General features: G+C 40.7%; 1 protein-coding gene across 1 annotated transcript in view; it reads right to left on the reverse strand.

The window, feature by feature from the left end:
- The window catches only part of zswim5 (zinc finger, SWIM-type containing 5), an 80,584-nt gene that overhangs the window by 16,872 nt on the left and 46,733 nt on the right, over positions 1 to 16,979 (reverse strand). The window contains exons 2-5 of the mRNA XM_074688547.1: positions 9,433 to 9,620; positions 8,070 to 8,238; positions 4,872 to 5,020; positions 1,881 to 2,031 (exon numbers count right to left, since the gene is read on the reverse strand). Coding sequence (XP_074544648.1) covers positions 1,881 to 2,031; positions 4,872 to 5,020; positions 8,070 to 8,238; positions 9,433 to 9,620 — 657 coding nt within the window. The remainder of the gene's footprint in view (positions 1 to 1,880; positions 2,032 to 4,871; positions 5,021 to 8,069; positions 8,239 to 9,432; positions 9,621 to 16,979) is intronic.

Here is a 16,979-nt window from a genome sequence, read left to right on the forward strand (position 1 = left end):
CTGTTTTATCAATCACAGTTTTACAATTTTAATGATGTATTACTTTTTTTGATCACACCTTTTTCCCCACTTTTGGGGGGAAAGGGCTAGAATGACATGATGTGCATATTGTTTGCATATTGTAGGCGAATAACGCAGCACTAGCCGCGTTATTGATGTAATAGAGTGATGCCATAGCAGTGCAACACAGTGTGCCCCTCTAATAAATCCAACGAAGAAGAAAAACGTGACACAGCAAATAAAGAGCAACAAAGGTAGACAGCTAGCAAATTATCATCTTTGTGATTAGCATGTGGCTCTTTGTTACAAGTGGTGACGATTCTTTAGACCAGTCGACGGTCTGCAGTGTGGTACCACCACCTTCTAGGGTCAGATTGGTATGTCTGGTACCCTTAATGACAGGGTATCAAAAAGTTGGATGGTATTTTTCGGTTCAGATCTGTCCTGGAATTAGTTAAAGGAAACGCCACCAAATGCACAGACGAACCAAACTGAACCACTTGGTGAAAACGAGGCTTTTGACACACAACTTGACAATTTAAAACAAGAAAACATGACAGCATGTTTAAGAAAGGCAATTAGGCATTCAGTAAGTCCAAAAAGATGAAGAATGTGCTGCTTTTGCACCGAAGCAGGTGTTGATATATGAGAGTGCTAACTGTCTGAGAGAGATACCCTGACTCACTGCTTTTTCCTCCTTTTAACTTCATGTCAAGACATGAAGTTAAATTAGGATGTTTTTGTTCACCAACTCCTAACAAAGCAGGAATAATGATACCTGAATCTGTACCTAATGTAGTGGGACATATTTGGATATATCCAACTGTTTTCCTGCAAACAGCTGATTGTACTGTTGTTTGTTAACATTTACATTTGTTGGCTGCATTGGTACATGAGAGCCACTCCTGCAACCTATTGCTACACAATATTGACACTTCATGTCAGAGCAAGCTGTGACAGCAGGCTAATTTAAAAGTCCATCTTTCAATTTTCTATGACAGTGAAATAAAAATCTTTGGGTTAGCTTCAAACCCTGATGTGTGAGGACTTCATCTTGGGCTTCAGGGAATATTGATCAACATTTTTCATTACTTTCTGACATTTTATTGACAAACCAGATATCAGGTTATTAAAAGATGAACTGCTGAGTGATTGATGAGGAAAATGATGCATCACCACTATTTCATTGTAGTAATACTACACGATCATATGTCAATGGCAAACAGACTTTCCTGCTGATTTTTATGAATTTAATACTGTGCATCAGCCATCCCACAAACCCTCAAAAGATGGACTCAAATTTCCAAAGAAAAATTAAAAAAGGTTTTTAAACTTTTTAATATCAATGGTTGGAGTATTATTGTAACAGTGTGTGGCAGTGAGTTGGCCCTCTCTTCTAACCACCTCTGCAAACACAGACGAGGAGCAGGGCAAACCGTCAGACGTCTGCATTAAAGAAAAATAACCAGGCAGCAAAGTCTGAGTGTCTGGCTGTTATTTCTGTGTGTGTCTGTGTCATGATCCCCCTCGCTCACCCAGGAAGTGTTCTCATTGACCTCCTAAATGCTGAGATTGATTGCAGAGAAGCTGAGCAGCCTTATTGATCGGCAGCCTTTATCATTCACTCTGTGAGGAGCTGGAGGACAGAGGAGTGGGGGAGAAGAGAGGCCCGAGCAGCAAGAGGGGAGGGGGAGGAGGGGGGGGGGGGGGGGGGGGGATACTGGCTGGATGACTTAATAGCTCACTGACTGGATGAACGTTTACCCGACAAGGTGACTGCTGATTTGTCTGCATCTCTGACAGAACAGACTCGTCTTTCTAATCTACGCTGACTGGTGCAGCAGCGAGATGATTTGCGTGTGTTTCCTTTTTGTTCTTACCCAGTTCGTCCCAGAGCTGCCGGCATTTGTCGGTCATGCCTGTTCCTTGCTGCCTCCATAGCGACAGGCGGGGGTCTGCCATAAACTGTTCGGTTATTAGCGTCAGCATTCGAGCGCCATTGGAGTCTCGCATCCGCAGCATCTCCCTCACCTGGAAGGACAACGAGAGCACAGCTTTAGTCTCAGGTACAAGAATAAAACAAAACCAGATCCAAACTGAAAAAAGGAAGGCATCACCACACCAAAAAATAAAGCAGGTATGTACCAGAAACTTTGTCTGCCCAGATTCATTACAGAAAACCTTTCTCAAATGTTTGTCAGCTCTGATGAAATCAGGAAGATTCAAGGAGTTTGGGGCTGAACGAAGAAGGACGATTGCTGTTTGTTTTGCAACGTAAGCACAGACGGGATAGAAGGCAGAAATGTGATGACTGGAGTGAGACTGAGGTCACATAGTTCTTGATATCTAATCAACATGACCTTTTAGTTTGTTTTGTATTTTACAGGACACCAATGAATGTGACAACAAGAACTGATTCTAGATATGAACCATTAAGCTGCAGTTTGACCCAACTGAGAATGACTCAGAGATGCTGACAGTGGCATGAGCACTGCAGTTACAAAAATCTTGGGGAAGACAAAGAAGAAGGGTCACTGTTTCATGTTTCAAACAGAAAACATAGTGATGAAGTTAAAGAATGAACGTTTTGTAATGACTTAATTGCAGCAGTAATCAAGAAGTTAGAGACCTGTAAGAGATTATTGTCAACATTCACTGATTCTTTAAATTGTTTTATCTTTTAGACACTTATGAAGTATTTAAAGCTCAAAAGAGTTTTAAAATATAATAAAACAGACTGAATGAAATGATGAGATCATGATTATGAGGATCTCCTAACTGGATCATGCACATTGTACACTGGGTCTCAAACATGTAAATCAATATAAATCATCATATTCAAATTCTAATTTAATTAGTCTCTCAGAAAAAGGTCACATCCTTGATGTTTTTGAGCATTCACAGATTTGAAGTTCATCTCAAGTTACTAGCAGCCAGTTTCAACGCATCCCTAGATGTTGGTTTGATATGTGTCCATTGCTTCCTCCATTGCTTCCTTATGACCTACAAAACCAAACATGGCCATCAATGACCAGACTGATTATAATTAATGAGTATATGTGTTTTGACTGTCACCCCGTCTGCAAGGAAGGGGTCAGACGGGGCACGAAAGCATGGATCCACCCTGCCTTGTATCAACGGTTCAGGCATGTGGTGGTGTAATGGTGTGGGGGATATTTTCTTGGCACACTTTGGGCGCCTTAGTACCAATTGAGCATGGCTGAGGCGCCACAGCCTACCCGAGTATTGTTGCTGACCATGTCCATCCCTTTATGACCACAGTGTACCCATCTTCTGATGGAGACTTCCAGCAGGATATCGCTCCATGTCATAACGCTGGAATCATCTCAGACTGGTTTCTTCAACATGACAGTGAGTTCACTGTACTCAAATGACCCCCACAGTCTCCAGATCTCAATCCAATAGAGCATCTTTGGGATGTGATGGAACGGGAGATTCTCATCATGGATGTGCAGCCCAGAAATCTGCAGCAACTAGGTGATGCCATCATGTCAATAAGGACCAAACTCTCTGAGGAATGTTTCCAGTGCCTTGTTGAATCTATGCCACAAAGGATTAAGGCAGTTCTGAAGATAAAAGGGGTCCAACCCAGTACTAGCAAGGTGTACCTAATAAAGTGGCCGATGAGTGTATTCAGCTGATGATAGCATGCGCCTGTATGCAGACTGAACACGTGTGAAAAGCTTCAATAAAATTTGAATAAAAGAAGAAGCAAAGCACGATTCCCTGAGACATGTGTCACTGTATATACTCGAGGTTTAAAAGTTGGATTTAAGAGGCGTCTGAATGGCATCTAAAACTTTATCAAAAGATGAGCTTGGCCCTGAGGCCCAGAGCTCAGCCTCATCAGAATACAGGTCTTTGTAAAGTGGTCCTGTTACACTCAGACAAAGAGCACAGAAGGAGCGCTTTCAGAAATCCTCCACACTCAGTTTGATTTGAAAAGTTACATCAAACCCTATTGAAGACCTATTAATGCCTTGTGTTGAAGAATAGTCAAAGATATTTGAGAGGTTTTCAAGACCTGGAAGCACTGTGCTTCTTTATGCTCTTGGAAAACACTTTTACACCGAAGTGAGAATTTGACTCCAAATAGTGTTTAAAAGACTGAACTGTTTCATTCTTTGACTGCAGGGATCAACATGAAGGAGAAGAATGACAGAAGATTCAAGCAAAATAACAAAAGTTTGTTTAAGAGATTTTTCTTTCTTTCAGTTTGAACAGGAATCTACATCTTTAGACACGAGGATAAATTTTCAGATAGATGTGTGGAGGTCATCTCAGTCAGTGGTTTTTGTCAAGATTCTCACGACATTATGTCCTACAGCTTTTATTACAAACTTCAGATGTGTGGCTGAAACATTTAAGATGTATTGAACTCAAGTTTCATCATGGAAAATAAGAACTGAGTGTTTTATCGCTTGCCCCTACAGACCTATTTACATCTGCCATGTTGGTTGTGGCTTTTTTTCTGTTTTTATTTATGATTCCCCAAAATTATCAAAATTAATCATGAAATCACCAAAGTGCTGGTGTTCTTAATTCTGGTTTATTTTAACTAGCAAAAACATTGTATAAGAAGGAGTTTGCACTGTACTGCACTGGAAATAAAAGACTCAATTTTTTTTGTTTCTTCCTTTTAGCTTTCAAATTTTATCTTAGTCGTCTAGTGAGTGTTGTGTATTTAAAAGCAGGTTTTAATATGTAACTGATCGATTTTAAAACCTCCCGACTGAAGGAGCAATATTCTCATAAACACACTTATCTCTCTTTCTGGTGTAATGGTTACATTAATCAATAACTAAGTCCCGTCTCATAATGAAGCAGAAGCAGGAAGTGGTGATGTGTACCTTAGCGAACATGGAGTTGAGCTGCTTCCCCGAGCCGTAGTACCCTCCCTGTGACAGAAACTGTTTGACCTGCTCCCTCACTTGATCCTCGTCCAGATGCCAGCAGTTGTCATCGTCAATGCTAGCTCCTGCTGTCGGGTCCGGAGCGCCTGGAAATGACAACACATACACCATAAATGACCAGAACACACAGGGATAGCAATGTGTGGGTTAGAAAGAAATTAAAACATGCAAATTGAGGGGAAAAAAAGACCCAACACTTGAAGTGATGCAAAGGTAAACAAGAAGAGAGTGAACAGGAATTAACTTCCACTTTGTCACTTCATTCTTGATAGGAAACTTTAGTAAACTGATTCTCAACAGCAAAAGCAAATCAGGGACAACCTGATCACCAAGGTCATTATAGTTAACTGAAACTAAACTAAAAAAGAAAAACTAAAATTTAAAATACATTGCAGTTAACTCAAACTAATAAAAACTAGAAAAGAAAACAAAAACGCTAAGTAAACTAAAACTGCATCTTGTGATAATAGAACTAACTGAAACTAACTAAAATGATAGACAAAATTCTCTTAGTTATAGTTTTTGACAATGTTAATAGCCTTTAGGATTTGAATTAATCTGACACATTTTCCCAACCAATTTTGCAACAGTTTTCGGCAGTTGTCAGTGCCGCACAGCACCATCATAGCAGTGTATAGGGACGTGCTTGTTTACTGCACTGACTGGCTGTGAGCTGTGCTGCGACGAAACGTAGTGGAGCAATGAACCAGAGCATCTGTAAGAGTTTAATTTCATGAGTCTGACTTTATTGTTAGAGAGTCCAAGTTTCTAATTATTAAAGCTCATATTATATTGTTTTATATAATTTATGTTTTTATTATTTTTATTTAATTCATGTTAACATTATTTTATATAATTGATGCTTAAATTTTTTATACTAAGTTTTTACTATTTTCTTGTGTTTAAGGCAGCAGCCAACAGTTCAGTATCAGCATTGACTGAGCAGTGAGCACTAGGTTGGACTGGAAAATAAACAGTATTACAAAATATTTACTCTGACCTTTTTGAATCCTGCACCTGGTTAATAAGGTATGGAAAAAATAAAACTAAACTAAAACTAAACTAAAACTAAGCCTTGTTGCAAAAATTAAATCGAAATAAAAACTAGAATGCCTGCTCCAAAAACGAAAATGAAAACTAAACTGTAATGGAAAAAAATGTCAAAACTAACTAAAACAAAACTATAATGGAAAAAAAGTCAAATCTAACTAAAACTAAACCATGATGACAAATCCAAAACTATTTTAACCTTGCTGATCACACAATCATTTCAAATTGGAATACTATTTTGACCTCTGCCTGTTGACACTGTGACAAAATTACTTTCAATTAGCAAGAAATTGATGAACACTGGGGCAAAATCCACACTTTTCATCCCAGTCTGGAGAGTGGAGAAATAAGGGTAGCCTTAGGAGCAAACTGTGTCTAAAACAAAGATAGTTTAACACATCTGTGTGGATAATTGGCAAGGGAATGTATAATGAGCCTAATTTTCATTATTAATATTTTTTGCTTGGTACACATTTAGCACCTTATTATAGGCTTCCCTTGAATATGATGGTTGTCTTTATTATTATTGCACCGATACTTTATATTTTCTTCCCCATCCTTTCGTTTTTTTTTTTTTTTTACATTTTCCATTTACTTGGTGAGCTGCTCATTGAGGGCTGGTTGCTTGTGAGCTACCTGTCAGAGGCCCCTGCCCTATCCTCTATGCCTGGGTCTTGCTCACCCTTCGATAAAAATTCCAATATGCACAACTACTGCTTCACTATACGCCAGTCTTGACAAAATCATGGCCATGGACCAAATAAAACACAAGCTGTCTCAGTGATGCCACTTACTGTTTCTTTTAAGATACATTAAGGGGTGCATATAAGGCTGTCATCGTCTCAGAAACAGACAACTATCAAGGTTGTACCAGGCTGCCAACATATTTTAACCCTGATGTGACAGCCTCAGGTGAACACTTGAGGGATTGCAGTTTTCTTACGCTCAATGGTGTAGCTTTATCACGACATGATGAGCTGAGACATTCAATGACGAGAGAAGTACAACACCAAACTGTGCAAAACTTATAAAAATAATCTAGAGTCCTCCTTATACTCACAGCTATCATAGCCATTTGTTTTACATTTATCTTACAGCACAACCTACGTGACACCTAAGAAAAGCTTCTCCATTTAGGCTAATGGTGCACTGAGGGAATAAAAGACTAACTTTATTTTCCTTCTGTGCAGCGCTGCTGTGTGTGTCTGTGTCTCAGTTATACTGCGGGGAAATGTAGATGTGCTCAGATGGGGGCAGGCAGCTTTGATCTAACAGGAAGTGTGCTGAGGAAAGCCCAGAGATGTGTTTCCAACTGGCTCGGAAAAAGAAAAAATGCAGCCGCAAACGGCAACATTCCTCCATCAAAGAAAGCCTCACTCCTGGATCAACTGAACTCCAACCCCCATGATCCCCCCTGTCAAACACAGACAGGAAACACAGTGCGGGGCTTCCTGGACAGGAGCGCTGGAGAATGTCAACATTTGGCGGAGAGGATGAAATCAAGACACAGATAAAGAGGTTTGTTTGCTGAAAGGATGTGTTTGGTTTGTCGTTTCCCTGATGCAGGTCTTCTGTGGTTTTCCTCGTCTTTTTCATCATCAGTGCACTCTGAGGTCCTTTCATGTTTCCTCTCCATTCTGTCTCCTCCTCACTCCCATTTCCCCAAATACCATTTCTCCTGCTTTCCTCTAAACTCCCTTTCCTTTCCACATGTCTCTCTTCCTCCTCTGTCCATTCTCCAGTCAACTTGTTCTTTTTTCTACTTTCCCCGTCATTCTCCTGCCACTGGGAGGAGGCAGTCACTGAAGAATTGGGGCTAAAAAAATCAAACGAACCATTTGAAGCCAGCCTAGCTGCTCCGCTGGAGCAATCAGAGCTCTGACGTCTGACAGCCTGTGGACCAACATGTTTTCAGTCTTTTAAGTCTGGCCTGTGGCTGGGAAGATATCACTGCAGAGGGATGGACGGCACCTTCTCAGACTTTACAACAGCTGTATGACACTGAGTGCAGTTTCAAGGTGGGTTCTGGGTGATAAGTGAAACCTGAAGGAAATCAAAAGTTTGTCACAGAGGTCATTCTCTTACCATGGACCTGGTTGATCTCAGAGTTGGAAGACAGGATCTCATCGGCCAGTTTCTGAGCGGTAGGCAGCACCTCGGTGTGGTGAGCTGTGATCAGGTACTGAACCAGCTTCTGTAGCTGGTCTCTGTTCATCTGGAACAACGTCTCTGAGATTGGCAACCGCAGCTTTACCTGCATCAGATACATGGTAGGAAAGTCAGTACTACGCCAACATACACCTTACTTTTTAGTACTGGAGGCTTTTATGTGACTCTTAAAGCTACGGGAACACAACTTCTTTTAATTTCATTGTGACTGAGATCATGTGATGCTTGTAAATTCTTTACTGTTCTCACTTTTTCAGCCATTTACATTATACTCAAACTTTTTAAAGCGCCTGAAAAGAGTGTGGTGCATCTTTCTGTCCTTCAAAAGAAAACCATGACCACAAACAGGTTATTGATTATTGCTATGTACGTAATTTGAATAGCTGTAAACACAGTTGTGTCAGGTCACCGTTGGTGTCACATGAGGTGATTAACAGAGAATAAAATTCAGATTCAGGAGATAAACATGAACACAGACAGATAATATGTTTTTTTTAACACATTTACAAAAGAAAGTGAGAAAGAGAAAATATGTTTTGTTAATCTGTATAGGTCTCCAAACCGAGAGTGGAGACAGAAGTTTTACTTTGTCAACACAAAGGCTGATTTAATGGGTTGTCGGCCCTTTACATAGCAGACATACAGTATATCAAGTTATTCATGTTAAATATCATGTAAAACCAAGAAATACAAGTTATATTCTATTCTTTTTTTTTTGTTGCTTAAAATGATTTGTACGGTTACACCCTTTACACAAATATCGTAAACGGACCATTGGCAAGCCTTGATATGTCTGTTTTTTTGAGTGAAGATAATCTGAGAAAATATGATTTCAGAAACCAATTAATTCAGGATTCAGTCATGCCAAGAAATGGGTTTGCTGTAAAAGTTTCTTGCTCATTTATGTGTTTTTTTTGTAGAGTGGTTTGGTCCAACAGATTCCACAGCACCTTAATATTTTAAGAGTCCTCTAGAGTCCCAGCACCTGTGCTGGTTTTATCCTATAGTTTGAAAATATTCTTTTTTTAAAAGTCCCTGATTAATTTAATTAATTTTTAAGTGTCTCAGTTTCATTGTTATGATGAGACTCAGAGAAATCTTCAGGTAAAGAGTTAAAGTACATCTGCTGTTTTGTGTGAAGGAAAGAGAAAAATACAACATATTGTTTTCCTCCTTTAAGAAACTCTGGAATTGATGAGATAGATAATATTTTATTTAAGACAACCAGACCTTTTTTTTCTTTAACAGACACTGAAAGCTTCAATATTTTTGTGTTTACCTGTTCAGGTTTACGTATCCGGTAAAGAGAGAGCGCCACCACATGAGCGCAGTAGAAAATGTCTCTGTTCCCACATCCACAGGTGACGGAGGTGATCTTGCATCGGTCAAAGCTGATGGCCACCTTGTGAGTGACCTCGGGCTCTGACGGTGTGGCGGGTTCTGTTACTGTGCCGCTGAGGTGAAAGCCTGCGAAGACACAAGAGGGAAGAGGAAAGGAGTGAGTGATGAAAATAAACCTTATAAATATAACCACGGCTGTGTTAGACTTGCAGGGTGAAAAATAAATGGACTCTTTCTACGTCTGTAAACCAGCAGGTGACAGAGACATTCTGCAAACTTGAAATACATTAGTATTATTTCATGAGAAAAAGCTGCAACAGAAGTACAGAACATGAGACGCTGAACATCATTACAACGTGTTTCACTGCTTTAACATGGAGCAGGAGAGAGGCAGCTAACACTGTGTGGTAACCTGAGCCTTTAGTGAGCCATCAGTATGAAACACACACATCTTAATGAGACTTCTCTAACATGGCGCTGTGCCATCTGATACTCTCTCCTCCTTATGTGTCACGCTTTTTTTGTGTGTGCAGCAGGTAGCTAGGGTGTGATTTCCTGCCCCAACACACACACACCGCCACACACACACACTGAACCCCCAGGACTTTAAGGGTAGTCACCTGCCGAGCTGAACTTTAACTCTGCTCTGCGTAGTTAATCTTTACGAGCCGCACACACTAAGCTAACTAAAGGCCTCACACCAGAGACTCACTGCAGTGAACATTATGAGGATTACACACCAAAACATCTGCCCTCACTTTCAGGAGATTTATGGGAAAGCTCTGTGAAACTGATCTGATGAACCTTTTTTTTTCAATGTAGATCTCAAAGTTCCACCAGCACACACATCTCATGTAATAAATCTCTAGGAAGACAGGCCTACTTAGAAAACACTCCAAAGGAACTCCAATCCGGCTTGGTTTACTGATTAAAGGGAAGAAGCTGCAGCGGTCCTTCTAACTCATCTTTCCCTCTCTGCTGAATGTCAGGCTGCTCTCTCCTTCCTTCATTTTCAAACTCTCCTTATCTTTCCTGTCTAATAAGGGCAAAATGCCCCCTAACAACGAACAAAAAGCAGCTTGTGACTACCTTTAAGGCTACATCCAGTAACAAGGAAAGAGACTCTGGGTCTTTGGACACTGTGCGATAAGGGCAAACACATAACCATGGAGCACCTCAGGGCTCTGTTCTTGGACTCCAGGACTATGGTGATGACGCACAACTGTACTCATCTGTAAATCCTGCAGCAGACAGACTGGCATCAAAAGTATAAGCCTAACAATCCTTTTAAGTTTAAAAATATATAAAAAAAGTAACAAATAAGTGAACTTTATTGACATCCAGTATAAAAGATAACCCTGGATCACTTCCGCTAAGCTTACTTTTGATGATCTAACAAATAAACTTAGACATTCGAGTTTAACCTTTTAAGGTAAAGCTGCTTTTTATTTTCCCAGAGCTGGGAATTATCATTATCTGCTGAGTTTATTGAAAAACAGCTAAAAAAATATCCACCTAAGACTTGTTTCTGATACAGATCTGTTGGTTCATCAACTGCATTTCTCTCTTCAAATCCACTAAAACAAAACAAACAAAGCTCACTGAACTCAAACACCACAGAAAGAAATAATTTGAAAAGAATAGGAGAACTGGGAACACAGAAAGACAAAGACAGAATGAAAAAAATAATCTGAGTTAAAGAAAAGCAAACGAGGAGACGAGATAGGAGGCGAAACGTGAGAGGAGGAAAGAGAACAGAGGAGGGGAGAGTGTATCTGGTCCGTCCTGTCGTCTCACTGTGACAGGTCAATTATTTATGAGGTGAGGTGTGTGTGTGTGAGTGTGTACACATTGGATTACTGTATCTCACCAAACCATGGCAACCCCACTGCTGCTTTCACAGCTAGAGACACCAAAGAGAGGGATAGACGGAGACAGTGAGAGCAGAGCAGGCTAACTGAAAAGCAATGATATGGCTATTTTCAGCACCAACTAAAAAAAGTCTAATTGTCTAAAGCTCTGTCAAACCAACAAACACCTACATAACCACACACAAAATCACACACACACTCAACATTTAAATTCTGGGGTGTGAGCCAGCCTGGTAGAGCAGCCTAATAAGCGTGTGTTAAGCCATCTCCCTGGCAAAGTCCCCCAGCAGGCTTTTCCAAACCAAATGTTAGCAGCACATAGACACACAAGTAAGCAATAACACACACACACACACACACACACACGCTGAGACCCAATCAGCGACAAACTGCTTTCACTTTGACAAAGAAAGATGAAGAGCAACAGGAGAACAAGAGGAAACTGACGACCGCATGAAGGGTTTAAAGGACTGACGCACGCTGTTGTCACACTGACTGACCAAAGACGCTTTGAACTCACACCAAACTTGTCTGCTCGCATGCTCCCACCAGCAAAATAACCACACGCTGCTCTGATCTACTTTTCAATTCCACATCCTACACTGCCAATAAACAGTTAGCAAAACAACTAACGACAGACTCGCAGAAGAAGGGGAGGGCGAGAAAAGGTTTGGACCAAAAATGGCAGAGCAGTGAACTGAACGCAACGGTCTGTAATATCGAGCCATGGTTACACATGGAACTGTACTTTACTGGATTCACCAGAGCTGCCTTTTCTTTTTTGACACTAGCCTTGTACAACAAATATGAAGGCAGACTTTTCTTGGCAGCACATAAGACTGCTGGTGTTGGAAGTGGTCTGTTTCTTTTTTTAGTGAGTGCGTGTATGTACACAATCAACCACGTTTCTACTAATTTTGAACGAATGTAGGGGTCGTTTACACGACAACAGTTTTAGGGTGAAACGCAAAAGTTTTGTTGCATTTCACCCTGTTTTACGTTTACACAGAAACAGTGTTTCAGTCGACCTAAAATGCAAACTTTATGAAAACGGCCTCCAGAGTGGGATTTTTCCGAAACGCTCCCGACATTGTTGCCGCGTAAACAATAAGCCGGCGTTTTCAGTGGAAATGCTGACATCACCCTCTGCCTCGCAGGCGCGCATACAACAGGACAACAGTACCGTTGTTACGATCGTCACAAACTACCGTGTTGTGCTTGTGCTGCTCAATCTGCTGTATCTGCTGACTGTCTTTCAACAAAATGTGCATCTGTCACTCCGCTTTTTAACTTAGTATTCCCCACTACACCAGACAATCAGCTCAACTCTACTTTGGCGGAGATCACCCAGAAGCGGCTTCTAAACAAGACCGTTATAGCACCACCTACAGGCCTGGCATGCTTACTACAGCCTTTTCAGTCCATCAGCGTTGAAGTGTAAACGCAGATTTTTTTCACTGCGTTTTAGCGTTTTCAGATGAAACGTTGTCGTGTAAACGGGGCCGTACACTATACATCCCTTGCCCCCTACCCCTGAGTCCAAAAAAGTTTTTGTAAGCACTTTTAACCCAAACTAATTTGCAAATGCTTCCCCATATAACACCTAAAAAAATCCACAATAAATATTCCACAGAAAGTACCAACCAAACTCAAAGATAGAACAGATGAGAAGGACAGAAAACATCACACAAGACACACAGGTACACTTAGCATAGCTGATACTAGCTTAAGCTCTGCAGTAAAAAGGTCTAAAAACATGGCTATAACAGCCAGACTTTCTTATGATAAATGTTGAACTAAATCCATAATGAAAGAGGAAGCTTAGCTTGTTCACAGAAAATATTTTTCCATTTTTAAAGCAAAATAATTGGACTCTAAAACATGAATACTTGGACGAAACTGGAACTAGGACTCCTTGTGCAGTCCTGCTTACAAGTTCAGGAACACATTCATGTTTTTCTTTTTCTCTTCTATTATTGGTCTGCATGCAGCCGAACCATCAATGCCTCCCATCAACAAGTCATCTATTGAACAATACACTTTCAGACCGACTTAGCTTGTTTCCAACAAACCCTAAAGCGCACTGGCTGAACAAAAGACCTGCTGACGTACCCACACACCCACAGAGCCAGAGTCTGACAGGTAACATAAACCCTCAAATGACTGACTGGTTTCCAAAAGGACATGTCCAACCAACGTCAGCTACCCACAGAGCTCAACATGTGAGCATGAGAGGAGGGAGGAAAAAGTGTAGAGACAGAGGGGGCTGGTGCGTCTTAACTCTTCCAAATTGTTCAAATCTCTCCCTCCCGCTGTGCTCGCCTGTCAAACCATCTTTGTGTCTCGCAGCTCATCGTAATATCATAAATGTCAGAGAAAAGGTTTTCCATTCCCCCTCTCCTTCTCCATAATGGGTATACCTGTAGAGCCAATTTGCACTAACCACAGCTTGGCGTAAGGGAGTCCAAATTTGATCTTCTAATGCTGAAATCATCACAGCGGTGAGCAAAAAGATCAGGCAAAAATCCAGGGAGTGCATTTCTTAAAAGCATCGGGGGAACATTTGAGAGCCATCTTCCTCTCCAAGCTGTCTAAATAACTTCTTGTCAGTCATCAGTCAAATCTACACTTAACTCCAGAAAACACAGTTTTAGCATTTAAAGTAAGTGTAGAAGTTTGGATGTCGGATGATATGAGGTATAAAGACTTTTCTACAGTTTTCTGTAGCAGCTTTGGACTCAAGGCCCCTCCTTTCACTGTCTCTTGTGTCAGATAGATTAAAACCTTTTTGGTATCAGCAGACAAGGATTCTGATTCAATCTGATCAATCAGTATAAATTTAACATTCTTTATTCCTTAACATAAGACTGAGAATTGTGTTTTGTAGCAAAATAAAATAAAAAAATGTTCAAACCAACTGGGTTTAATTGGTTTATAAATCTGTGAATGAGTGCTCAGTAAATCTCCAACACTACAGGAATAACAGTTTAACTGTAAACCTCTGCAGTGGATAAGTGAAGCATCAAACTTGCACATATTTCAAGTTACAGACAGAGTTTCTGAAAGCACCAGTGTTCCTTAGCAAGCTATTTTTTGATCTTCAAGACCAGCCTGTTGGTTTATGTGCGGCTGATGTCAGCCCTGAGAGCCCCAAAGAGCTCCAGGGTTGAGTGTGATTATTTTCGGCTTTGATCATTCATGAACGTTGTCTCACAGCTTAATGATCGAACACTCAAAGCTTGATGTAAACGCTTAACTTTCTTTTTCCTGCTGTGTGAAACACGCAGAGCTCTGTGTGTGTGTGTGTGTGTGTGTGTGTGTGTGTGTGTGTGTGTGTGTGTGTGTGTGTGTGAGAGAGAGAGAGACAGTGCGTCTTTAGCAGATGGGAATGCAATGACACTTGATAAAAAGACGCTGCATCAGACTAGTCTGAAGCCACACACACACACACACAAGTATAAACAGTGAACAAAACAACCTTTTCAGAGCCTGTCTGCTTTTGTTCTTAATGTCACAGTGATGAAAAGACACAAACCAGTCAGTGATATTCACAGTAGATATCACTAATCTGTTTCTGTTACACACAAACACTTGGTCTTCATGCTGCTCTACGCCAGGCTTACTGGACTGGTTCTGTGAAACCTATGAATTTCTAACAAAGGTGAATTAGGAGTGTGATGTGTGTATACTGGGAGTGTTGCCAAGCCTGGGGGACATCACAAAGCCCTGTGTATATTTGTGTGTGTGTATGGTTTCTTTGTGTGTTCTCATACAGGTATGCATGCCTACCTTGAAACGTGGACACACATGGTCCTTCAGGATGTTCCTGTGTGTGTGTGTGTGTGTTTGTTGACAGCTACACTTTGATAGTATATCCTGCAGATCACCAAGTCCTCAAACCCCAGGTATGATCTTCGTTCTGTTTGTTCACGCTCTGCTGTGTGCACGACAACACTACAGAGACCACCATTGTACATTTTTCTATTGTAATTAAGACACCCCTAATGTGTGATGTATATATATACACTCAACACACTCCAAACACACCTCCTCCTGCTCTGTTGTACGCCATCTGTCACTCGATAGCAACCCCGCCCACACAAAGCCAGCCAGCCAATCATGAGGCAGACAGCTCTCCATGGTCATAGACCATTAACCCCTAATCAGCTGGGGAGATTGAGGCCGGGAAGGGAGCCAAAGGGTACACACACACACACACACACACACACCACACACACACACACACACACATCCAGTCTTATTCAACCAAAGCCTCACCACAGGCCCCACAGACAGACAGACAGACAGACAAACCCTGCCTTAGAGTGGATTTAGACATTAACAGAGGGACTATCTTTGATTCTATTCTTCTACCTTCATCTACAGAGCTGCACACACACACACACACACACACACACACACACACACACACACACACACACACACACACACACACACACACACACACACACACACACACACATACACACACACTCACACACACCGACTGCAAAAACAAAGCCTCTCCTTCATTTAGCTGTTTTAAAAGCTGTGTTAAAGAAGCAAATTAAAGAAAAACCAACAAAGAGTCTCTACCACAACAGAGCCGTCTGCCCTGAGATCGTCTCTAATTTGGAGTTTTGTCGTCAACAGGAAAGTTCACATTATTTTTGCACTCAGTGAACTCAATGACCCCTCAGCTCTGAATCATCTGCACTCATCATATTACTCCAGTTTTTCACTTTCTCTCCATCATGTTTATTTGGTTCTCTGGCTAAAAAGCCGGACACGTAACTACCAGGAGACAAAATTGGAGAGATCTTGTACAGACAATCCGAAGACCAATAATCTGACTTCGATCTGAGCCTGAGCCCTGGTTTGTGAGAGTGAGAGATGTGTCGTTGATACCAGTCAAACAATATATGTCAGGTTAGTCCTCTGGTATCACTGCTTGATAAGGCATATACCAAATGTACTTATATCAGTGTACAGGTTAAGATGTTTGCAACGCAAAAGCTTTTTAAGGAAAGTGTATGATGCAGAGGTGAATGCTGGGATTGGTTTAGATGGATAAATGTCACGTTTGTTTGCAGACTCTTCAGTCTACATGGCCCACATCTGATGCTGGTCTCAGCTTACAAAAATAAAAGCTTGATAATTTATCTTTTGTTGCTTTCTTTACACTCTAATGGTTAACTATATTGTTTTGTTGTTGTTTAAAAGTAGCCTAAAGACCAAATAAGCATTTCGCTTCTGCCTGTGCCTATTCAGTCAACACTTTGTATATGACTGCTGAATTGTTTTAAGCGTCTGTACAGTGAAATATGTTATTTTTATGGTGACTAAATACCATAATACTACAATAATACCATTAAATAAAGTGATGGTTAAGAAAAGTGCCTTTAAAGAACTTTTACAAAGTCATGATGAGGGGAAAATGGTAAAATCAGGTCAAATCAAAATGACAAATCTTTGATGATTCATGTTTCTTTTAACAACTTAACAATTGAACACCGTTATATTTGTGAGTCAACACCAGATAATTCTGTCAGTGTGATTCTTCATTGTTATTTGGGATTTTATATTTTCCTGTCGATCTGAAATGCTGGTAATG

This window comes from Halichoeres trimaculatus, unplaced genomic scaffold (assembly GCF_033239565.1).
Source record: "Halichoeres trimaculatus isolate MK-OKI-2021-1 unplaced genomic scaffold, fHalTri1.1 fHalTri1_scaffold_15, whole genome shotgun sequence".
Classification (NCBI taxonomy): Eukaryota; Metazoa; Chordata; class Actinopteri; order Labriformes; family Labridae; genus Halichoeres; species Halichoeres trimaculatus.